Source organism: Pteropus vampyrus, unplaced genomic scaffold (genome assembly GCF_000151845.1).
Source record: "Pteropus vampyrus isolate Shadow unplaced genomic scaffold, Pvam_2.0 Scaffold143, whole genome shotgun sequence".
Taxonomy (NCBI): Eukaryota; Metazoa; Chordata; class Mammalia; order Chiroptera; family Pteropodidae; genus Pteropus; species Pteropus vampyrus.
In genome coordinates, this window is record NW_011888924.1 from 2,866,539 (window position 1) to 2,892,869 (window position 26,331).

The following is a 26,331-nucleotide window of genomic DNA, read 5'->3' on the forward strand; positions in this document are numbered from 1 at the left end:
TATGTCCTAACCTTAGAACCTAACCCCCATTGGGGTGTGGCCACCAAGTTCCTATGCATGGTAATTAAGTTATCTGTGCCCTGCTCTGTTCTCTGGACAAATCAGAAAGTTTCCCATGTTCTCCTTGGTGCCTTTTCCATGCGGTGCTTGGAAGTCATTGGAGCAGGCCCTGCGCTGCATGGGAGGAAGCGTCTTCGGACTGCTCCCTGGATGCCTGTGTGTCTGGGGGCAGGCACGTCCAGTTCTTCTGTACCTTCCCAGGATCTTGCTTCTGTCGAGTGGGAAAATTTCACACACGAATTAAAGCAGACTCATGTTCTTGGGCGGGTTTGGAAATTGGAGTTCAGACTAGAAGTCTGGTTGGGGCAGGTGGGTGAGAAATGTCAAGGTTTACCATCCCCTGGGCCTGTGGCTTTCTGTTCTCTAGAATTGTCTTTTTATGGAGTATGGACAGGGCCCTAGTTTAGGGTCCTGGAATTATCTGAATTCAGAATGTGTTTTCCTCTCGAGCTATGTTTTCAATAGTGGTTCTATGTAGTTTGAAAGGACGTTTGTACCATAGTTAAGTTACATTGTGGATCCTGTAAGATTCTGTAAGATTTGTGGGCCTAGAAACCTATTTCTCATTTATTTTCCTTCAGGATAAATGGATTTTGCATTTCAAGCAATTGACTTACTGATGCACTTTTGAAACCCAACCTATTGTTGGTTGAAGATTCACTTTCTATGATTACTTGTGTAGTGTAAATGTTTTAGGAGGTCAACTGAGAGGCTGGGATTTTTTAGGAGGAAAGCGTGGGGTTCAGTTTGAGTGTCACTGCGTTCGTGGAGGTTGCTAGGACTTGACAGGGCAGAGGAGAGGGGGCGGGGCATTTCCAGTACAGGGAGCTGCATAAATGGAGGTGGGAAGGAGGTTCTCACATGAGCGAAGTGGCTCAGCAGACCCAACCAGGACGTTGGGGACACATTAGAGAGTATCTGAAAATAAAGCTGAGTAGTTAGAGGGGCTGGGTTATGGTGGGCCCTGAAAGCCAAGGAGATTAGATGAGACACAGGAAAATCATAGATTTTTGAGCAAAAGTGTGAAATGTTGAGAGTAGTGTTTAAAGAAGGCTAATCTACTGGCAGCATGCCATGTGGACTAGAGACGGGGGCAAGGATGAAGTTGGGAAGGAATGCTGAAGGGTGAGGGAGGTGATGAAAACTACTCAGTCCACAGGACTTGAGGAACTAAAGAGGTTTGGAGGATAAAGAAGAAGAGAACATCAGAGATGACCCTTTGAGGCTGGGGCCTTGGTGGTGGGAAGAGCAGTGGTCCTTGATGGATGAGATGGCGTTAGCGTGGGGTTGGGTCGGGATAGGCGGGAATAAGGGGGCAGGTGGGTCCATTGGGTTTAGAATTAGGCCTCTTTGGACTTGAATAGGGTCTGGGCGAGGGTGGAGGGTGAAGAGGAATGGGTAGAACAGTTACCAGCCAAGGGGTTGGAATAGTGATCTGTGTGTATAGTTGAGTATGGGAGACAGGATGGCAACTCCTACCACATTCCCAATGAATTAGGGGCAAAGCCATCTGCTTAGAGGGAGAGAGGAGGAAGACAAAATTGGAGGCCTGGATAAAAGACAAGGCCTGGAATCATACTAATGGGGGGAGGCGGGAGGTGGATCTGACTAGGAAATCAATGAGCTAATTTCCTGGAAACGGCAATGGCATGGACCAAGTCTGCATGCACCACCTCCTGGCTGGGGTCTACAGCAACCCCACACAACCGTCTCCTCCCATACTCTCCGTAGATGGGATGGAGATCCCTGGCCATGGAAGTGACTCAGGCCTGGTGGTAGGGATGTCTCACAGGCAATGGATAGCAGTGCTAACGATTCAAAGAGGGCGGTATAGATGGTGGTTTGGTCTTGAAAGCTAGGCCAGCTCTTTGCTTACCTTGCTCTCTTCCCTATTAAAAAGAAAGCCAAGTAAAGCAGGAGGATGGTTTCTGGTGAGAGGGCTTGGAGTTGTAGCCTTGTAAGGAGAGGTGGTTACTAGAGGGTCTGCAGGGTGCTGTAGAGATGTGGGTGATGGGAACATGGAGGTGGTACAGTTTGAATCCACTAGAAGATGAAGCCAAAGGTTGTACTTGGAGCGATGTTTGGGAGGCATAAGAAAAACAACGCATCGGGGTAGAGAGCCCAGTAGGAGTTCTGTCCTTATCTCAGCCAGAGCAGAGGCCTCTTGGGCAGGAGTGACCTTTTGTACAGTGGACAGTGGGTGGGGAGGGAGGCGGGATGTTTGAGGAGGACTGACACCTGTTCTCTGTTGCCACAGCACATGCAAGTGCTGCTTACTCATGTCTCATTCTTAGATTCTGTTATTGGTAGACACCTGTGACGGGAAGAAGTGAGGGATGTTTCTGCAGCTGGGCTAAGCGAGACAAGTCTGCAAGATCTAGGAGCTTTTAATGTGAAACAAGCTGTTTCAATGTTGTTAGAAGAATAGTTCGACGTATCCGCTTAGGCGCATGAATCTGTCCCAGTGTATTCGGGTTTCCTTTGCTTGGCTCCGGCAGCTGCTAAGAATTTCCCTGTGCAAAATGGAAAAGTGGGACTCTAAATAGGTTCTGTTCCATGGACATTGAATTGTAGAATCATAGACTTATAGAATTTAGAGCTTTCTGGAAAATTCCTTGAGGACATTAGAGGAGGGTCCTGTCAGTTTACAGTGAAAGAACCGGGGGCTCAGGGAGGTGAAGCGGATGAGCTCCCTCAGTGTCACGTAAGGGTCGCGGTCTTCCTTGGCGCTCCTCTCCCTGCTGCCTCATGGCTTCACTGGGTATGTATTTTCAGTGACCGATTCTGCTACCAACTGAGCAGTTGTCAGAGATGGGGAGAACTATTTGCAATACATACAGTAGAGGAAGTGTTAACTGTCCATGATATATAACGTGAATAAAAAAAAACCCTTGGGTAAGAAATATGAATGACAAGTCAACAGAAGAAGAGACACAGATGGGGAAAAACTTGAAATGATTATCTAAATGTCGAAGTGCCATTTCCTCAGCCATCAGATGGGCAATAATTAAAAATAGTGTTCAGTCTTGACAAGGGTTCAAGATGGACACTTTATACATGGTTGGTAAGAATGTAAATTGGACAGATAGGCAGGACAGTTTCAAAATTGTAAATATGCACCTCCTTTGATCCATCAATTCCACTTCTAGGAATATGGCTCACAGGTAGATTTGCCCTGTGCAGAAGATTTAAATAGAAAGCTTTTTCAAGGCAACATTGTTTGTAATAGTGAAAACTGGAAAAAACTCAAATTTCTATCAATAAAGGAATGATTAAGTGGATGATGGTTTATCTGGGCTATGTAGAAAATGTGTGTGTGCCAGTCGATTTTTATCTATAGGCATAGAAAGAGGTTCAGGAAATAGTGAAAAACAAACTGCAAAGCAATGTGTATCAAATGACCTCACTTAAGACTAAAAACAAAAACAGCTCTATGTGTTTGTGTATGTTTGTAAATTAATCCAAAACAAAAAAAACAAAAAAAAACTGGAAGGTTACATTCAAAACAGTTGATTTTGGGGAGAGCTGGAGAAAATTTCACATTTTCTCATACATCTGTTTTTGAAGGTTTTTTTATGATGAGCTTGAAATTGTGGTTTTTTAAAAATCTGAACTGAAAATTTATATGTGCTAGCAATTCAACCCTATAATTTTGCTTCTAAAAATATTTACTAAGGAAATAATCAGAGAGGCATCATAATGTATTGTAGCATTATTTGTGACAGCAAAAAATTCATAGTATCCTGTGTTGACTGGTTAGATTATGAAATAGTCGTTTTCTATAGCTATTTAACATCATATGTAGAAGAATATTGACTTGAGGAAATGCTTACAAGAATAGTTAACATTTAGGGAATGCTTGCTCTGTACCAGGGACCATGCTCAGTGCTTTATATACATTGTTTCATTTAATTTTCTAAGTAGTCCGTTTTGCCATTCCCATTTTGTAGATGCAGAATCAGAGGCTTCATTAGGGTAAATAATTTGCCTGAGAGTCAGACTCCTACCTAGCTGGTAGAACTGAAGCCAAAGGCCTTGCTGATAGTTCACTGTGTAATCTTGGATATAAAAATAGATCACATACAAACATACGTACATGCATGCATACATAAATACATAACATGTGCTGTTATTTATTTTATAAAAATGAATTTTCTGTGCCTTAGTTTTCCGTGGGTAAGATGTGGGGAATGAGTTATTGCATTTTTATATTCTGAAGATCATGATTTTATTTTAAAGACAGATGTACATTTACATGTAATTTTTTCCAGAGTGCATAAGTATTTGGAAATACGTCAAAGTAGAAAATAAAAAATACTAAGAAGCCTATCATATGGAGAAAACTAGTATTATGCCCCCCCCCTTTTGCCTGATGTATGTATGGATATGAACATTATTGAGGTACTTAAGAGTTACTGCAAAACCGGTTTCAGAAAAGTTTTTACTAATTATGTTCCAGCCGTTAGTGTAATAGGGAGTTTGTCTCTATGCACCCTGTTCGGCATCACATATATTTTAATGATGGAATTTGACGACTGAAATCGTTTCATTGATTTGTTTTCTAATTCTGTTATTTTTAGTAAGTTGAGCTTTTTTGTTCGTTGGTTTGTTTTTTGGCCATTTGAACCTTCGGGTGAATTGCCTGTTCATGTACTCGGGAAGTACCTATTGATGACGCCTTCCTAAATCTGACCACTAGAGACCTTAAGAACGACTGTTGGAAAGTCCTTGTAAGAGGAAGTTTCACCCTGTCAGTTGGAATGCGTTTTTCCTACAGGAGTGAATTAGTGGCCTGTGAATTAAAACTTGATTTCTTAGCCACTTGGAATTTATCTGACTTTAAAGATTGAGTTTAAAATTTAAGGGAAGATTGATGAAAGGTACATGGGATCTCTCTGCACTACTTTGGCAACTTCCTGAAAGTCTATAATTATTTCAAAATAAAGTTTAAAAAATTCAAGGAATGGTAAAACTTTGGCTTCCTCCTGTTACTACCTGTAACCAGGCTTAATAATTCTGACAGGTGGAGCCAGTGGGAAGCGGGAGGAGGCAACACGTGACAACAGATCCAAAGCCAAACAAGGGTTGGGAATGCTGCTTTTGTTGTTTTAATTTGGAAATGATTTCAGGCTTTAATGGTTGCAAAATAAAAACTGAACAAGGAGCATCTTATACTCTTTCTCAAATTCACCTGTTGCTAACATTTGCCCCTTTGAGCATTGCCTTTTGAAATGAACTGTTTTGTGACCACAGCCATTACCCCTTCTCTCATCCTCCTGGATTTTCGGCACCACGGTCTTCTAGGTTCCAGGTATTCACTTACCTGAAACAAACGTTTACACTCAGTTTTCAAATTTCTCAGGAACCTACAGTGTGATTTTGGTTCCTAAGGTTTAAATATATATAAACCCAAACACTTAGCCTTTAAAGGTTTTAAACTAAAAATAGACTCCCCACCTTTAAACTCAAATACTAATCTTCCTCCTGTACCCATCAGCGCAGCCCCCTCAGCTGTAGCTAAACTAATTGTTTAGCAGCCTTCTTGTTCTGATGTGACTGGTTCTCACCTCGGTGCCTTTCCATGTGCTGGTGTTTCACATCTGCAATATTCTTTTCTCTATATCTCTTCCTCCCAAGTCACATACATGACTTTTCTGCTAAAAAAAAAAAAAAAAAAAAAAATCTTCCCAGACTTCTTGATTAGCACCATCTGATTTGGTCATACCTTTCATTACCTTAGGTGTATTTTGCTTTCATATTAATGTCATTATATGATTTATATGATGTCCATCTGTTTTCTCCTTGAGCTCCCTCCAGTGGATGTCACCTCACCATTGTCATCTTTTATAAACCTGCGTAGGCCTTGTGCGGTTGTGCTGGAGGCATGACCTGGTTTTAAATAAGTTACTGTGACCCGAATTTGGATTTCATTATTAGAACAATCTAGCAGTCTATAAAGCAAAATTCTATTCGTGTTGATTCTTTTGAACACCTTTTTCCTTCAAGGATGTAGCGCTTTTCCTAGGCAGGCCTTCCTCATGGCAGGCAAAAGCTGGAGCAGTGGCTGAAGCAGGTGGACTTGTTTACTAGTAGTAAAAATCCTGTGTTGTGTTGTGTGCAGTGCAGGCCCCTGCTGGGCTGTGAGTGTGGGTCTGGGAACCTGATAACTAATGGGAAAAGAATTTCTAACAATCAGAGTGCCTCGGGAGGATTGCCTGTACTGGAATTACTTTTCTCTCTCTTCTTTTTTTAAATGAAACTAAGGCTAGAGCTAGTTCATTATCTATAATGTCAATATTGATTTTTGTTTACAAGGTGGAGCATTAACAGATTAGAATAGCTACTGGCAATTCTCAGCTGCTTCGCTGAATATAAATGAATCAAGGGATAGCTGTTAAGATGTACTTGAGATTTTAAGGCTAAATCAGACCTTTCTACCTTGGTTGACCAGAGTCACTGTTTCCTCTGCAGCATCAAGGTAGAAAAATGGAGTCTTAAAGCCTCTTCCCTACTTTTTATAAAACCAAATCCTATTTTAAAATGCACAGGTAAGAGGTGTTAAGACATCCTCTGCAATACAATGCAGCTTGCCTCATTTCCTCTGCCAAGACTTTTTGAATGAAAACTGTTGACTGACACAAGCCATGGTAGCAGATGGTACTCATACATCATATGTCCAGGTGTGAACTTGTTCAGAGGCAGCAAGTATTTAACGGGTTGAATTTTACAAGGACAAAGAATTTCAATAATGACCTTGAAGGATTTGCGACATTCCTGAGGAAGGAGGTGTATTCCAAACCAGACTTGCCTCTGATGATGCTGTGTTACTGAACTCTGTATCAGGAGGCTGTAGGCATACCTTGGAGATATTGTGGATTTGTTCACTTCCAGACTACCATAGTAAAGTGAATCACAATAAACAGGGTCATAATCTTTGCCGATGGAGGGTCTTGCCCTCAGTTTATAAAAAACATGACACCTATGAAGTGCAATAAAGCAAAGCATAATAAAACGGTATGCGTATAGATCAATTTTCAGTCAAGATTGCTTCCTTTCCTAGCTTCCTTCCTTCTCTCTTCCTTAGCACTGCCTCTAATCTATATGAATTAGAAGTTAATAATGAAAATAATGATTATCTATTACTATTACAGGCAATCCTCCCGAGGCACTCTGATTGTTAGAAATTCCTTTCCCATTAGTTATCAGGTTCCCAGACCCACACTCACAGCCCAGCAGGGGCCTGCACTGCACACAACACATTGCTATTTGTCTGTTCTAATGTGGGAAGACCAAGCGGTTGAGTTGGTGAGCAGCCTGGACAGAGCTGTTTTCTCTTTTTATGGCTCTGTAGGACCCTAAGATTGAATTGTTTCAAATACAGCTGGAGGTAGGAAGGGCAGTTATTAATAGAAAATTAGTCCCCCCAAAGCTGCCACCAGATTCAGAGGTTATTATATCTGAGTTAATAAATACCAACATTGAATATTGAAATAGCTCTTCATTTCTGATTGTACAATATTATTTATTGTCGATTTTTTTTAGAGCCTAATTAATGATGATAACCTTTTTGAGTGACTAGAAATAAAGTAAATTTCGTGGATGTTTGGTATTCTAACCCCAGATGTACTGAGGTCGATAGCCTCTTTGGAGTTCATGATAGTGAGGGCAACTGGCTACTGGCTTTCTGTTTGAGGCCTTTGTTTTTCATGAGTTCAGATGAAATGGGAGCCATTGTTTTGTTCCTTGTTTTTAGACTAGATGGAATAGATCCTGCATAGATGCTGGGGAGAGAAACCCGTATTAGAGGTTTTCTCAATCTTAGGGCAACAAACATCTTTACAAGGCATAGTAACTTTAATGGGGAGTTACAGTCAAGACCTTAGGAAAGACACATCGACAGAACAATTTGAGAGCTCATGCTTCCCAGAAACATACCTGCTAAGGCTAAGGTTCAGAAAGCATTTGGTTCTAAATAGCGTTTTTCCCCCTAAAGCTATAGGAGCAAAAATATATTTGTATTTATTATCTTAGAATGTAACCACATGGTAGTGTAACCTGAAGAACAATGTGTGCTTTTTAAATAGAATTGTTTTAATTGAATTAAAAGTAGTTCAAAGGTTATATTATTTAATTGTAAGGTTTTGAATGATGAAATTTTAAAAATCTCTTATTTTTAATTGTGGTAAAATATGCATAACATAAAATTTACTATCTTAACTGTTTTTAAGTGGACAATTCAGTGATGTTAAGTATATCTACATTGATATGTAATCAGTCTCCAGAACTTTTTCATTATACAGAACTGAAAGTCTATATTCATTTAAAAACAACTCCCTATTTCCCACTCCCCGCAGCCCCTGGTAACCACCATTCTATTTTTCTGTTTATATGAATTTGACTACTTTAGATACCTCAGACGAGTGGAATTGTATGTAGTATTTGTCATCTTGTGACTGCCTTATTTCACTTAGCATAATGAGAACTCTGAGGAGAGTTCTCAAATGTAAGTGAGGGCTGTTTTGCTTCTGGTTCACCTATAACTGAGTAGTTGTAGCCCTTTGGGGTCCCAGCTCATTGTGGAAGGGTCTCCAGTTAGTGCTCTGCCTCAGCCAACCCTGGACTTTTATTCTGCTCAGGAGATCATTAACATGAAAGTTCCAAATTGCCAGAATCATCCAGTGTTTTGAGGGCAAAGGTTGTTTCTGTAGAGCTCATATCTCTGGGTTCCCATTGAATTTATTTTTAGTAGTTTTCAGCAGAATGGTGAGCTAGATCATGGAGCCTGTCTTCCCAGACACCAGACCTCTGGCCTCAGTTTGTCACTGTTTCCTCTGCCACTCCCATCCATTTTGGGGCTGGACGTGGTTAATCTTTAGCACCATTTTGATCTTGACCAAATCAGACTTTTGCTTAAACGTATCTCTGGCAGGAAATCATCCTATGTGACAATGTGAGCTATAGGCTCTCCCCTCACAAGACTCAAAATCATCGTTAAACCCAAGGACTAGTGGTCTGCTGGTGGCTTTGGAAGAAGGAGACCTATTGGGAAGGAAATTTCCTTTTTTGGCGTTTCAGTTCCTGAAGGCTTGGGATAAGGTGGTCAGTCTGTCTTTCTCTCGCTCGCTCCCTCTCTCTCTCTCGCTCGCTCTCTCTTGCTCTCTCTCTCTGTCTCTCGCCTGGTTATAATTGAGTTTGGTTAGTAGAAGGCAGGAGGCCGGTTACTTTTTCATGATGCTAGACTGTCAGATGGATAATGAGACTCTTTAGTGCATTTTGGTCACTTGTTGATTCTTGAGAACAAAACTCTTAGCTCCTGGGAGAACTGTTCATGAAGGAACACAGAGGGCAGATACCAACAGGACAAAGCAGTAATAAAGAGTATGCGTGACATGCTTGAGGAGGCTGCTTGCTCTGGTGGGAAAGGCACCAGGACATCAGTGTTAGAAGCTCCTCCTCAGCCAGTGCTGTGGCCACGGACAAACTGTGTAATCTTCCTAGCAACAGTCAGGTGCTCTTTCCTCTTGACCTTGGTTGTCCTCCAAGTCTGTGACTGTGGGTCAGTTTTGCTGGTCCTGGCAGCTAGCCATTGGGAGGACAGAGAGGACGGGGATTGGAATTGTCCCTAGGAGGAGGAGGGAGGGACTCAGTGGATCGTCTAGAACCCAAACCATGGACTCCGTCAGTTATCCAGCAGTTTTAGTCCTAGAAGCAGCCTTTGTTTATCTAGTCTAATCCCCTCTTTTTGCAGATGATCAAACAGAGCCTTGAGATTTTCTTGTATTTAAAAAAAGTAGTGGGACTGCTATAGCATCATATGGCAGGTTTTAGTAAAAACAAAACAAAAAAAAACAAACAAAAAAATTAATGGAGTAGAGGCAGGCTTTGGTCAGCGTGGATTTGGGGGAGTTCACTCTCAATCTCTGAATCTACTGCCTGAGCCTTGGAGAAGGACATTAGCGATGGTGGGCCAGATTGCCTGCCCCAGCTGGCTACCTGGCACCCAGCTCTCCATGGGGCCCAGCTGACTGACATAGGCATTGTTGGCTGACACAGCCTTGAGAGTCTGGTCAGAGATCCGCAGAGGTCCTTTAAACCAGCAAGTCAGGGGGCCTGACTGGATGGGGGAGGATTGGGCCAGTAGACCCCTGGTGGCCTTTCCTGGGCAGGTGCCACTCACTTTTCCTTGGGATCTTGCTTGGCTGCCTAGACTGCAGGCTTTGGGATGCGCTGCCATTTCGCCCTTTGGCCCCGGACGAGACCTGATTTTGCCTGAAGATTCCCAGGCCATCCCACCCTCAACTACAGATGGGCCCCACCACCCTTGCCTTGCTCACTGGTGGACCAGCTCATACCGTTCAACCCCCAATTCATGCTCTCTGTATTTGCACCTGTGCCCGCGGTCACCTTCGCTTGCAGCCACCACTACCCGTGAAGCAGCCTTATCATCCTTTATGTTATTAAAGCAATTAAGTGATGCTTGTTTTTCAGCCTACTGAGAATTATCAAGTACCAAACTTTTTAAACAAAATTACCTCTATAATTTTCTTTTTAAATTACCCCTATAAAACTAGGTGACAGTTAAATGAAAACTATGTGTTGCACTCGGTATTTTTTTTCTTACTAAGCCTACAAACCTGTTGGCTTAAAGATAACAGAGAAGGATTGTCCTGGAATGCTATGTCTTTCTAGCTTGCCTTGTCTTTCTGGATTTACAGAACATTGCAAAGCTATTGGATCCCCTCCTTCAGCAGCTGCCAGCTCCTGGATTTAAATTGCTTTGCCTGATAGATAGAGATCATTCTCTTTTCCTGGATCTAGTAGGGATAGGAGAGCCTGGGGGTCATGAATAAGCATGGGCAAAACTCTGTTGGAAAGTTTTTATGAAAGTAATTTCTCTGAAGCATTGATACCGAGAATGTGTGGTTTCAGATGTGTCCTTGTTATGACTGAACTGAAGTTCTTCTCTTTGTTAGGTTATTTCCTGTTTCTAGATTTAAGGTCACAGTTTCCTGCTTCCCATTTATCTTTTCTCTTGTTAGTAGTATTAGTTGCCAGCATTTTGAACATGAATATTTGGCAGAAAAACTTAAATGTAGAAGTTCTTCAAATTAAAGAAACAAGCAAGCACCATAATGTTGGTAGATTACTTGTATAAGTGTATTATATTGGATTGTGAACAACCACATATGAACATGAGGGTTTTAGATTTGGAAAGGACTCTTGATCCCCTATTTTACAGAGGAAGAGTCTGAGACCCAGCGGTCTTAGCTTGATCAAGGTCCCACAAAGTCAACTGGAAAAGAAGCACGTACCAGAAGCCCTGTTTCCTGGTCCCAAGGCTGTACTTTCCACTCTCCCATGATGCCTGTCTAGTGCTGATGGTCTCCCACTGCTGCCCAACACCCACCTGGAGGTAGAAAATAGACCTGTGTCGCAGGACTTACCATGTCCACGCTCAACTTCGTGCCTCTGACCCTTCTTTCTAATTATACCCATTCCGCCACAACCTATCGATCAGTTTCAAAGACCGAGCAAATGTCCTACCTCCCACACCGGTCTCACCCTTCTCAGAATGCCTGAAGTCCACTCTTGAGGTGTGTTTTAGCTCTTTTGACAGGGTGTCTTTCCAGATTGTGGTGTTAATTTCAGTCTTGTAAAGGGCCTGTTATGCCTGGTGTCCAGTAAATGGGCCTTCAGTGAAGAGGGAGAGAGGTAATATAGTAGATCTCGCAAAGTGGGCTTGGCGTCTTTTGTTTTGACGTCCGGCCTTTCAGGTGTCTGTCCGCTCTCCAGCTAACTCCTAAACTCCAGAAGGGCAGCAAGTGTAGCTTCCTTGTCTCTCATCATAGCCTTTAGAGTTTTCGGCTGGTTGTGGGTTACAGCATTGATACTTCATTTTTTTCCTGCCCTGTGAATCTTGGATTCCGTTTAAAATATTACTTTGCTTTATCCTGAAGCCTCAGAACATAGCCATGTCTTCGTGGCTGCCTAAATTCTCTGGTCTTACGGTAACTACCATTTCCAGAATAAAGAAGCCAACAGGTCATAGTAATTAGTTTACATATTTCCTTTTCCACTCTTAGATACTTTGCTACTTACTTGCAGTAGCAAGATAATACAAGTGTTGGCGGAAGATACGAGCCAAGTGATTGTTAGGTTTGCTGTGAAAATTGCAATGGAAGCAAGAATCCTCCCGGGTTAGCTTTTTATAGCTAGGAAACCACTGGTGACATTTTTGTTTCAAGATTTCTCAGAATCACCAGGATGCTGCATTTTATTCTGTCGGACTTCTGAAGTAATGCTGGTAACGTCTATTGTGCAGATACTTCAAGCCTTGAAATATAGAATTGCTTATAGAAATGAGCCACTTAAGAGGGAAGAAATGATTACTCAGTTGTTGTGAAGACAGATTGTATGGCATTTTTAACACTGGTTTGTAGTTTGCTCATAAAAGAGAATGCTTAACTGGAATGTATCTGGTGAAAATTAAACCATTAAACCTACTCAAGTGAAAGACAGTGGCCATCTGCCAAGTAAAAGCATAATAATCACCGTTTATAAGTGAGTTTTGCCTGTACCTGACAGTGTCTCCTGGGGAGAAACCACTTTCTGACTTCTGGTTTTCTTGTTGTTCTCACAGAGCCTAAGCCCTTGTGAAGCTGGCAATGACAAGTTTGAATGGTCGCCATGCCGAAAAAACCATTGACATGCCAAAACCATCAGCCCCCAGAGTGCACGTGCAGAGGTCCGTGTCCCGAGACACTATTGCCATCCACTTCTCGGCATCCGGGGAGGAGGAGGAGGAAGAGGAGGAGGAGTATCTTGAGGAGGGGCTGGACGACCAAAGCATTGTAACGGGGCTCGAAGCCAAGGAAGACCTCTATCTTGAACCTCGGGGTGGCCATGACCCCACTGGCCCTGTGGCCCAGCCCATCCTGGCAGATGGACTGTCTGAGTCTCCTGCCATTTTGCTCGTCTCCGAGAACACTGTAAAGCTGTTGGAGTCCCCTCCTCCAGCAGTGCAAGTATTAAGTACAGTGCCATTGGCTCTGTCCCCAGGGTCGTCTTCATCGGGGCCCTTAGCTAGCTCTCCCAGTGTGTCATCTCTTTCTGAGCAGAAAACCAGCTCTTCCTCCCCATTGTCCTCTCCTTCCAAGTCTCCTGTCCTCTCATCCAGTGCCTCATCCTCCACCCTTTCCAGCTCAAAGCCCTTCATGAGCCTTGTGAAGTCCCTGTCAACTGAGGTGGAGCCAAAAGAACCCTCACACCCCTCAAGGCACAGGCACTTGATGAAGACATTAGTCAAGTCTCTGTCCACAGACACTTCCAGGCAGGAGTCAGATGCTGTGTCCTATAAACCACCTGACTCCAAGCTGAATTTACACCTGTTCAAGCAGTTCACACAGCCACGAAACACAGGTGGAGATTCCAAAACCGCACCTTCTTCCCCACTGACTTCTCCCTCCGATACGCGCTCCTTTTTTAAAGTGCCCGAAATGGAGGCTAAAATCGAAGACACTAAGCGACGCCTTTCAGAAGTCATATACGAGCCTTTTCAGCTCTTTAGTAAAATTATGGGGGAAGAAAGTGGCAGCCATAGGCCCAAAGCCTTATCTTCAAGTGCTTCAGAACTCTCCAATCTGTCCAGCTTGAATGGTCACTTGGAAAGCAATAACAACTACAGCATCAAGGAAGAGGAGTGTGATTCCGAGGGGGATGGCGATGGAAACGATCCCAGCATCCCCAGAAGTGACCACCCAAAGTCCACCGATGAGCCCGCGAGAGAGGCGGAACCGAAAAGTTCTCAGGTGAGCAGCCTGAAGGATTTAGGCCTGAAGACAAGTTCTCTAGTCCTTGAGAAATGTTCTTTGTCTGCCTTAGTGAGCAAAGAAGATGAAGAGTTTTGTGAACTGTACACTGAGGAGTTTGATTTGGAAATGGAGGGGGAGAATAAAGATGAAAAGGTCCTAGGTATGCCTCTCAAGCCAGAGGTGCTGGCGGACGATGGGCCGGCTCTTGACAGTGACGACGAGGTAGACTCAGCCATGCAGCACCCGGAGTTACCGGTGAAGACGCTGGCCTTCTTTATACTGTGTGTCTATGCGTACCTCATCCTCCCCCTCCCCCATTACGCAAGTGGACTCTTTCTGGGAATCGGCCTGGGATTCATGACTGCGGTTTGCATGATTTGGTTTTTTACACCACCAAGTGCTCATAAATATCACAGACTACGTAAAAATCAACAACACTGGAACACAAGATCTCTGGATATCAAAGAACCAGAAATACTAAAGGTAAGCCTGTCCGCAGCAGCTGGCTAGCCGCACACCTTCTCCCGCTACAGTCTTGTTATAGATTCGACTTAAGTTTTTTAGTTCATTGTCACAGGTTTTTGCATAAGCAGTGTTTTTAAGACTTTGGGTTCTCTTCGTTTCTAAGCACCCAAGAGACTTATCTGGTAAACCTTATTCTAGTTCAAATTTTGCTAATAGTTTTTCAAGGATCTCCATGGTGCTGGAGAGTAGCATTTACATCCAGTTCCCATCTCAGTCTCTCTCTAAACTTGCCTGGGATTTGCTACTTGCTAAGAATTCGATATAGTTGACTTTGTTAGGATTAAATATTCTTGAGACCCTGGAGAAGGATTAAACACTGGAATGCAAGAGAAGGGAAGGCGGAAGAGAGGCAAATTAATGTCAGCGGTTGGCCACTGCTGCCTCTCCTCTCTCCTCTGTGCACAGCGGGACCTGGGCTGGAAAAAGACATCACCATTCAGTGCACGTCAGATCTCAGGATTTGGGCCTCCTCAGGGGTACCATTAGGGTATAGGAACAAAAGATTAGAACTTCTGTTTTTATCTATGTTTGCATATTTAAAAAATTTCTTGCTATTGTGCATGTTTAATAATACATACGATATAAAAATCCAATTGTAGCTTATATAGTTCTTAAGTCATAGCACATACTCACACATATATGGTCTTTAAAACTTATAAAATATACATAATATAAAATTTAGCATCTTAACCATTTTCGAGTGTACAGTTCAGTGGTACTAAGTACACGCACATCGTTGTACAGCCATCACCACCCATCTCCATAACCCTCTTCATCTTGTAAAACTGCAGTTCTGTACCCGTTAAACAATGTACAACTGCTCGTTCCCTTCCTCCCCCACCCCCTAACAACCACTGTTCTACTTTCTGTTTTTTAAAATTTTGAATACCGAGTACATCATATAAGTGGAATCATATAGCATTTGTTGTTTTGTGACTGGCTTACACTTAGTATAATGTCCTCAAGATTCATCTGTGTTGTAGCATATTGCAGAATGTCCTTCCTTTTTAAGATTGAATAACATTCCATTGTATGTATATACTACATTTTACTTATCTGTTCATCTGTAAATGAATACTCGGGTTGCTAAAATATGAGTTGCTTCCATGTTTTAGCTATAGTGAATAACATTGCTGTGAACATGGGTGAACAAATATCTTTTTGAAACCCTGCTTTGATTTCTTCTGGGTATATACCCAGAAGTGGGCTTGCTGGATCATAGAGTAATTCTATTTTTAATTTTTGGGAGAACCACCATACTGTTTTCAACAGCAGCTACCACCATTTTATATTCCCCCCAGCAATGCATAAGATTTCCAGTTTCTCCACCTCCACATGCTTGCCAGTACTTGATGTTTTCTGGTTTTTGATAGTTTCTTAATAGTTTAAAGCTCATTTGATTTTTCTGTTAATAGGTTTTTCTCCTTCCTGTTTAAGATGCTCAAAAAATGACTCTATGATATCTCTTTATGCAAAAAACAAAAACAAACAAAACAAGGAGAAGAACTCTTAAGGTCCAAAATATGTTTGTTTTGTTGTTTAATTTCATATTCAAAAGAAATAAATGGTCAGTGTTTAAAAAACACAGGTAACTCAGAGAAAATGTATTGTTGATCAGACGAGCTGGAGGGAATTATAGTTAATGATTTTGTATATATCCTACTTTTGTGTTTTAAATTTATGCATGTACAAATATATATATTATACACATGCATATTCACACACTCTTTTTGTTCTCAATTAATGGGATCATATATTTTGCAGCCTGACCCTTTTTCTTTCTTTTACATGGCAATATGTTATGACACTATTTCTTTTTAAAGAGAAGCTGGTGCTGAATCTTGAGGATGTGACACACTTAAACTTAGTATTAATGTATGAAGTGGAGCAAAAGTGACTCATTATATATGGTTGCTAAGCTTTTTTGATAGGATGGTGCTGTGACTACCTAAATTACATGCCCTCTAAGTAAATAACTGATAACTTTAGCAGAGAAAAAGGGCACTTATATTTAACTCAAGTGCCTAATGACTGACCGTGACATTCAGTTTAAACTGGTTTGAGCGTTTAATAGTTCTGGGACGATTTAAAAATCTTCACTGTTGACTCCAATCACTGATATATGTCAAGAGTTTGCTGACTACACAGTGGATGCCAACAGAACAGGATTTTAATGTTATTGCACAGTCTCATTGCTTCCATCTGATCATTGAAACAGTAAAGGCAGTGCCAAGATGCTGAGCACCCACAGAGGGCTAAGTGTAAGGTAATTATCTCATTTAATCCTTATAACATTCCTTTTCAGTCGGGGTATGTGCTCATGAGGAAATGGAAGCACAGAGAGGTTAAGTCAGGGGTTCCCAACCCCTGGGCTGCGGACTGCTACCAGTCTGTGGCCTGTTAGGAACTGGGCCGCACAGCAGGAGGTGAGCGGCGGGCAAGCAAGCGAGTCTTCGTCTGTGTTTGCAGCCGCTCCCCAGCACTAGTACCACCGCCTCAGCTCCACCTCAGATCACCGGGCATTAGATCCTCATGGGAGCACCAGTCCCTGGTGCCAAAAAGGTTGGAGACCACTGGTTAAGTTAGTTGCCCGAGTTCACACAGCTAGTGAGTGGTAGAGCATTGCAGGACTAATCATTTCTTTTAAGGAAGATGTTTTGCCCTCAGTGCTTGGATAAATGTATTTGAATTTTCTTTGCAGAGAACAAGTACTTCAGTGCTGTCATAGACTGACACTTGTAATCCAAGCAAATTTCCATGGGCTATCTTATGAGTATTCTTCCTGATCGATGTTCGAACAACTCGAATTGATCATTTTGCTAGTTCTGTTTCATTCTTAGTCTTAAGTTGTTTAGAATGGCTTCATTACTAATGAGGAAAAGTATATTTTAGGCTGAGTTTTTTTTTGTTTGGTGTGCAGTGCTGATTTTAGAAACCTGGCTAAATATATTATTCATTTTAAAAAGGAACACTATCACAGATAAGAAGGGTAGGTTGTATGTGGCAAGCCAGAGATTTCAAATGCAAATGTTCTTTGGTCTTAAGTAATTTTACTGAGTAGGAGATCGTGCTCTTGGGAACCATTTTTAAAATATGACACTTTAAAACATTTAGCAGTGTTGACATTGAATTCGGCACCCAAATGTTGTGATAAAGGGAACCTATAGTTGGGTCGAACTTTGCACAGGTCTGTAAACCTGTTTCTAGGGTGAGTCCAAAGAGCTATTTTTTGAAAATAGCTTGATTTGGGGGATTAGTCAGCTGTTTCGAATTATATTCTGCACATCTGATTCTATTTAGTTGGTGTTTATAGAGGATATAATGGTACAGTTCTTGAGGGCAGGTATGGAAACTGTTTAACCCTTTTCCCATTTATGAAAAAATAGTGCAGCTCACATAGGAATGCGACGTTTTCTAGGATTTGACATTTTCAGCGATCGAACTACTAAAAACAGAATGTCATAAATAGAATGATGTCATTTGTTTCCAAAGACTATGAATATACTAGAGCGATGCGAAAATAGTCATAAAAGCGAGATATTTCATGGCAAACTTTGAGGGTAAGGATAGGACTATAATCCGCGAATTATCTCAGGGCAAATGGGAAAAGGGTTAAAAACTTTAAATAAAAACTAAATTTTAATTAAAAAAAAAAAAATCACTGAGATCGGAGGCTATAAAACCTGCCTGTGCTAAAGATCTCTAGTACAGCGGGCCCAGCCCCTTGGTAGTGATCCTGCACTTCGTGCCTGGCAGACTCCGTGTGGGAGCCCCGTGATCCATGCCCGCAGTGAGCTTGGTGCTGGAGGACTGTTTTCAGAGACCATGTGTTTTTAAACCTCTGAACCATATAAGTTATTGGTGAGTCCATGAATCTGGACTGAGAGGCTGGTTCCTTTATTGGCTCCATAGACAATTCATGGAGCATTGCAGTTTTCCTTTATGTGACTTCACATAATGAAAAAAGGGAGGAGAAAAGTAAAGCTTTTCTGTACATTTTTTAGGTGAATTTATTATTCCATCCACACTGCAGACATTTGTATTTAAAAATGACCCTGAAACTAGTGGTGAGTATGTGGAATGGCGAGCCAAAAATACAATTTACAGCCAAGTAGTAGCTATTCTCAAAGACTGGTATGCAGTTGGCTAGGCCTCCTGGTATAACACTGACTCCCACTCTGAATCCCGCTGATCATTAGCTGCCACAAAGTCCATAGAAAAACTCTTAGAACCTTTTCCAAAGCCCACTTGTTCTTAATGTTTGGGAATTCATAGCTGATGTGCATCAGCAAATAGGAAAAAGGTTGCCACAGGCATTCAGCACAAAGTGGCATCTGAACATGTGAAAGTTTTCCGGGGGAAAACTGAAATACTAGGAGAAGCTAACGTAACTTAAAGCGCGGCAGTCTGGGTACGTAAACTCAAGGCAGAGCCTCGTGTGTGCTGCGCAGTGCAAAGTCATCATTGCAAGCAACCACCCCTTCGGCGGTAGCCTTCCAGGGATTTTGTTTTGGGTGACTAGCTATCTACACAGGGCTGGGGACCTTGGGAAAGAGTGGCTTTGGGCGTGGGGAGAAGAATGATGCATCTAGAGTCAGCATATGCACTTGAGATTTTTTTTTTTTTTTGCTGAGCATTCTCTGGCTAGGTGGATGTACTTGTCACTTGACTGGGAATAAACTGAATTCGGTACCATTCCTGCACACTGATATTTCCACACGCCTGTAATGAGAAGCTTCATGAGGATTCCATACGGTTCTTGGGTTTTTTTGAATCTTTGACCCATGCAGTTTTGAATTATATTCATGAGTAAATTCTTTATCTCAGATTTATAAATCACCTACAGAACACAGCAGTAGATGTCAGTTTCCAGAATGATGATCACTCTCTTTTAAAAAGATATGGCCTAGAAGATTGACTAAAATTACATTTACCCCATTGCATGACTAATTGAAATGAATATTGGAGAACACTTTTTTCCTTAGGTCATGTCACATTTAGATATTTAATAAGAGGGATAGTTTTTTAAAAAAAATAATTAGATTCCTTAAATACAGGCTTTGATTTTGATATGCAAAAGAATAATTTTGTAGGGAGAATATTATCAATTTTGAGAAGAAATCATAACTTGTAAATTTAATCTCAATTTCATGCAGTTCTTTTAAGAAAGAATTCTTTTAAGAGTGAGCAAATCGTAAGGAGAAAACAGCCTCATTATATACAGCCAAAAGAGACTCGAGTTGATTTTGGTTCTCTTAACAACTGTCAATACAATGAGTACAAGAAATAAAAAAGCATTTCTTTCTACATTATAATTAACTGAAAATATCTTGCCCCTATAATGGGTCACTTGAGGTTTTATTTATGGCTTTTATAAACTTGGCTATTGTCCAGTACCCCTTATTGCTAAAGAAGTTTGTGAGGTGAGATGTTTCAGTGCAGGCATTCTCACAAGCAGACTCTCCATGTTTTGGAGTTGGTTAGAGCGGTAACTATGTGGAAAATGCTTCCAGAATTCCATAGGAACAATTCTTAAGGATGTCAGGTGACCCCAAAATGATTTTTTGACCTTTTATTAACTTTTTATTGTAGAAAATTTCAAGTATACACTAAAGTAGAGAGAGATGGTATAATGAACTCTCATGTACACAATACCCAACTTTAACAATTATCAACATTTTGTCAATTTTTCATTCAATTTATTCATGGAATGGCTGAATTGTAATTCTAGTCCATCTGTATAGTTTATAGCATTGTTTCTTTGGGAAAATGAATCCTAATCCCGGATTCCAGCTAGGTATTCCAGGACCAACCTCTTTCATTCCAGATACCATCTTATCATCTATAGTGGAGGAGAGGGGCTATGGTATTGTGGGTCTGAGATTTCTCAAATCATGTTTTTTGGAAGAATAAGGTAATTAGCATGAAAAAAAAAATCAATGCTAGATATCTTTTCACCTCTAAAATATACATTTAATGTATAAAGAATATACTAAATGCATCAAAGACTATTCTTATTATGTAATAATTGGCCTTTAGAAGAGGTTTGCTGAACCCAAAATGCTAGCAGACAGATCCCCCTAGGGCATGAGCCTGTTGGCGTTGGTGCCTGGGCTTCTGTGGTGAACTGTTTCATTCTGTTTCTTCTTTTAGTGGTTTCCAAAATGGGTTGTTGAAGGCACTATACAAGAAGAAAATATTAAAGTTTCTGTTTATATATATTTTTATCTATCTATCTAAAAATGTAAATAAGCCTTGCTCATATTTAACATATAGGTGACCATATGTTGGCCTTTAGCCAAAATCCTTGGAATTATCACCACTATCGAAATATGGATTTATATCCATTATCATTAATGATGAGCCTCACCTGAAGTGTATATTGTACCCTTGAGATGTGAAGCGAAGATAGTACAAAGCTATCAGGAAAAAAACTAAAAATTAGCAAAAAGGCTAATTATTTCATCATCTATTTTCATTTTTTTACTTTTTACAGAAGTTTAGAACATGTTCATAATTTATAAGTAAGTATATATATTATGGGTACATACTCAGAAATATTTTTGATTGGTAGGACACGTGATCTAAAAAGTTTGGAGGCTAATTTATTTGCTTACTAATCTGTTTACCAGCTAAATTTCAACACCTGTTAATATGGCCTAATGTTTGTCATGTAGTAACATAAATCAGACCTTGATTATTTCAGGGGTTCATCTGAGATCGTGTTATTTTTCTAATTTGAATGTTCGTTGTCTCCTACCTCTATTACTGTTTGCCAGTGCATTATAAAAAGTGTTCTGTGATGTCAACTGTAATTGAAAAATTAAAAAATGTTAAATTAAAAACCAAATACATTATCAAAAAAAAAAAATGTTTTTTGGTCATCTGAATTAGGAAGACGCTGCCCTGAAGGATAGGAGAAGCTGGAATAAAGACCATTCCAGCTTCAGAGTCTGTGGCTGCAGCCCTGACCAGCATCTAGTAACATGGCTGTGAAGGTGACCTTGAAGCAGGCAGTTGGAGGACATGGATGATGTCGATGCTGGTGCTTTCCTCCCCTAATGGACTTTTTTTCTCCCTTTATTGTTGATGTCTTCGAGCTGCATTTGTTTTGAATATTGACTATTTGCTTGAGGCTATCATTCATGGTATGAATTCTGTATGTCTTTAGAGCTGTTTGTCTTTTATGGGAAGAAAGAAATTTGAATCTAAAGGTCTGTAAAGTTCAGCAGACCATTCCTGCTATATTCTCTAAGCCCAGGAAATATCATGATTTAACTGATGACTCCAGTTCTAAACCATTAACACATAAAAAAGGTTTAAGCCTGGCAAAGAAAAAATCCTGCTCATGTTTTAGTTCAGGGGACAAAAGAAAAGTAAGTACCTTTTCATCTGGTTCAGAGCTGATTTTTCAGCTGCAGGGGCCTCAGGTTTAGGATTAAGACCTTCTGATGTTTACAATTTGCTCCTTCACTGATAGACAAGGTGAAGGAATGATGCAGAGGATCTGAGTGACAGGCAACTGCAAATGTCAGCACAGCCATGTGACAGGGTGTCAACCGAGGCTCTCTGAGCACTGAAGATAAATTCCCATCGCTTCCTCAGGTCAGAGGGCTGACGTTTTTCTCTGGTCAGCTCAGCATCAAGCTGACCAAGAAAGCACTTGGGTCTTGACAGCCTGATTGGTACTGTAACTGAAAGTGAGCACAGTAGTAGTTCTTTCAGACTTTATTATTTTGCAAAAGGTTAATTGTAGCTTTTAATCTTTTCAAGTATCAAATTAGTCCCTTTACAGATTGTGGTTTATACTTTCAGCCAGACATGGCTTCTAAATCCAGCAGAAGATTGAAGAGAAACCCCTGACATTTTATAAACGGGATCACAGGACCAGTCTGTGGGCCAGACAGCTGCAGCCTGGCTGACTGTGGTCATTGTCCCTCAGTGCATGCACTGTCTCCATGTTATCAGTTCCAGCTTCAGAAAGAAATGAGGCTTGTCTGAGGCTTTAGTGTGAGTTGCGAACATCTCTGAGTTGTGTAGTTGAGCTGTTTGAAATGAGTTGCTTACTACATGCTGCATCTCTATACCCACTCCCGTGTCCCATAACTAAATTAAGTTGGAGAAATATCTTACTTGGTAAGAAATTCAGGGTTAAGAATTTTAGAACAGCTGAGCAGTGACGGATTGGGCACTGCAGAGGGAACAGAGTGAAGGCATTGGAGTTGCCACATTGCTCTCAAGATTTGATATTTGACTGCTTAGTATTATGGCGCGAACGATTCTAAGACCCACGGAGCCAATTGAGATTAATTATGTGCCTTTATTAGCCGGCCGGCGACTGACTCTCTACCACGCAGGGTTAGAGGAGATCAGCCCCCAGCTTCCAGAGGAGACAGCTTATAAAGCCTCCAACTACGTCCTTGAATAAGCAAGCAAGCAGATTACAAGAAGCAGAAGTTAGCCGTTAACGTCTTGTACAAAGATAAATGTATCCGGGGGACTCTCAGATCAAACAGGGCCTAGTAGACAGTTTTATTACTTGCACCTTGGAATGTTGTGCTTCTCCTGGGGGTTGGCGCCTAGAGATACCACCTCCCTGTAACTGGAGAATTTCCACTTTTACACTTAGGTCTGGAAATTCCATGCAGCCTAACCCAGGGAGTTGGTTAAGCCCCAGGAAAAAACTAGCTGACTAATGGTAGAAAAAGCAATTAGGGTTTGCATTGGGAAATTGCTTTCTCCAAGGGCAGCCTGGTTTCAGGTCGTAGGGGTGCCTTAGGGGCCAGAATCAGGGGCACTTGGGGAGAGTCATATCTGGCCATCTCTTAGCCTAAGCCTCCCAATGACTAGTCTGCATCCTAGATGCCTGTTAATGTGAGTTAGGTAGCAGCCCCTGTGAGTCTCTCAAGGTTTCCTGTCAAAGGAGATATATAAGATGTAGCTAATTCATTTTCTGTCCTGAAAAGCTTTAACATTTTTTACTCTTAAGATTTTGAGGTTACTTATTTTGTTCACCTGTGCTGTTTTGTACAGTTATAACTTGGTTATTCTCTTTGAGAACAGTGACCACGTTGTCTACTTCAAAGTAACCTATGCAGCTCCTATCACCTAGTAGGGTCCCAGTTCCTTCTTTTGCTTGTCTTTTTACTGAAGCAGCTCGAACTATACTTACAGGCACACTGGCCTGTAAGCACTTTACATATATAGCTTTTATTTACTCTTCACTGCCACCCTCTGAATTGGGCTACATTCATGTATTCAGCTGACAAACATTTGTTACAACTGTGATTGTCTTGTGGCATTTGTGGTTAAGTAAACCAGGCAGTTAAACAGGTACAGTGATAAGAATAAAATAACCTAGGTGATCAGGGCACCTTCCTAGGAAAAATGTCATCTTTGCCATGACCCGAGGGTTGACCAGGTGCTAGCCAGACTGAAGGCGGCCCTGTGCCATGGAGGTGAAGTAGGAGCCGGGGCCTCGGAGTCAGGTAGACTTGGTTTAAGTCTCAGATTTGCCACCCTCTAGACCACTTTTTTTTTTTTAAAGTACCCTCTAGATAAATCACTTAACCTTTCTCACCACTTTCTTCACCTATAAAATTGTAGGGAATTGGCAGAAGTAAAAGAGATAATGCACCTAAGATGGCAGGATCATAACACGAGCTTAAATGTCAGCTATTATGAATATTAATATTCGTACTTGAAAAATCATATGTGTAAGATTTGTTCCTTTTATTGCATGCAAATTGTACCTTAGGGTATTGTTAGAATGGAGAAAGTCATTATGGCTTGAGCAGAGTGTCAACTTAGAAGGAAAAATGAACAAAGTTAGCAAATCAAATTCAGCAATGTGTAAAAAGGATAGTAATAGTGTTATGCCGGTAAACTGGCTCTCCAGGTTGAGTTCGGGAAGCCATCTTCACTGATTTCCATGGTGTAAAAACTCCCACTGTGGCCAAGCTACCAACGTGAAGTCTCTGAACATGGGAATAGATTTATAGGATCAGCTCTCATGAGCTGGTATGATCCAACTTCAGCACCAGTACATAACTTTCCCAAGAATGCAAGATTAGTTCAGCATTTGAAAATCAGTGAATATCCTTCACCATAATAACAAAGAAAAAAAGGCAAAACACCATGAACCCAATAATGTACTTTGTCCTACACTTAGCAAAATAAAGCCACCCAAACTGATGCGCTGACGGTACAGTTCACTTCAGGCTCCACTGTGCTCTGTATTACCTTGTGTCCCCTTTTTGATTCATTGCTCTGATCCTTGCTGTTTCTCTACAAACACCTAGATTACACGCCTTCCTCTTCCGGTGGCTACTGCTTACTGAGGCAACATTTTTGAACTGATACAAATAACTCATTGAGAGGAGGAAGAGATACTCCCAGCTCATACAAAAAATATATTGAGGTATATAAATTTATATAATCGGCTCACAAATTTCATACACACCTCTCAAGACAGAGAAATGTATTTGTTTTTCCTTTCATAACATATTCAGGGTACTCTTTTGTGACAAGTTTTTTATAGTTTTTCTAGTGTAGTCATGAGATGGAGAAATGAAGACCTAATTCTTCTCTATTGGTTTGGGTCAAGGACGCTGTCCTGGTTTTAATCTTTGTATCAACTCCAGATACATTACTTGTCCATGGAGAGAGTCAATGCATGTTTTGATAAGTGAATAAAAGAGAATTCTGAGGATTCCTCATTTGCACAGTCTCTCTAGATGTCAGTGCGAGATCAAATACTCAAGGTGGAAATGGCTATTCCTTGAAAAGAATGAAATCCCCAATGCCAGTGTAGTGATCTTTAGTGTTTCTCTGCTCATTACAAAGGCATTTATAAAATGAGGGGGATAGGAAGATATCAATTAAAATTTCCCAAGTACCTTTTTTTTTTAAAGAGATCTGGGCCACCCATGTCATCTGAAAAAGTTCTGTGGGGCAGGCAGAGTGTTAAATAATGTGTATTGATTATAGCTATAAGATTAGCTTTAGCACAATTTGATGGTATGTCAGGCTTTTGTGTGCTGTTAGTACACTTCAGTATGTTTGCTCTTTTTAAAAATCAATGTATAAGTACATTTATGTTGATGTTGATGGGAGTGGTACCTGGAACATAGTTTTACTCATTTAAATTACTTGTGTATCTTTGAATTTTGGCATATTGTTGTTCATATCCGTGATTTATTTAATGCCTAATCTTCAATGATCTGATTCCAGTGAGGTAGAAGTGGAGTGGTAGGTGTTCTCTGGGTCCTGGAATGGTAATGTGATTTAATGTGGCCTGTGAAATTTCAAAGATTGTAAGCAGGCTGAGAAGAGGGCATGTTTGGCTGCTTAAGAAGGCCAGGCTAGGCGGGATTACTAGCCTCCCGTCTATTTTACATGAACAGTTTTGAGTTTTCTGATTTGCTTGTCAGTTTAAAAAAGGAAAAGAACGTTTTATTTAGGGTAGTGGACATTGTCATTCTCCCCCAATTCCGGTTTTTAGTTATCAAAAACATACCAAATTATTCCTCAGCACTGATGTTATCCCTCCGGCTAAGCACTTGTTTTAGCAACCTCTAGTCATGAATAAATTGACGCTTGAGTCATAGTCAAGTTTAGTTTCAGTGTCCCAAATACCAGTGGTCGTCATTTTCATATTGAATCCAATGTGTGTTTAATCTAATTTTACTAATGGAAGTTTTTCTTCATCAGGGATGGATGAATGAAATTTACAGCTATGATCCAGAAACCTACCATGCGACTTTGACACATTCAGTCTTTGTTCGACTTGAGGGTGGGACATTAAGACTTTCAAAGCCCAATAAAAATATATCCAGGAGGGCAAGCTACAATGAAACAAAGCCAGAGGTCACCTACATCAGCCAGAAAATCTACGACCTCTCAGACAGCAAGGTGAGCCCAGCTGATTTTGGAA

At 41.0% G+C, this 26,331-nt stretch overlaps 1 protein-coding gene across 2 annotated transcripts in view; it reads left to right on the forward strand.

Moving 5' to 3' along the window:
* Positions 1–26,331, forward strand: part of TEX2 (testis expressed 2) — an 88,566-nt gene that overhangs the window by 27,048 nt on the left and 35,187 nt on the right. For both annotated transcript variants that reach the window (XM_023535665.1, XM_023535664.1), the window contains exons 2-3: positions 12,701–14,354; positions 26,109–26,309. In XM_023535665.1, the coding sequence (XP_023391433.1) occupies positions 12,726–14,354; positions 26,109–26,309 (1,830 nt within the window). In that variant the 5' untranslated portion in view covers positions 12,701–12,725. The remainder of the gene's footprint in view (positions 1–12,700; positions 14,355–26,108; positions 26,310–26,331) is intronic.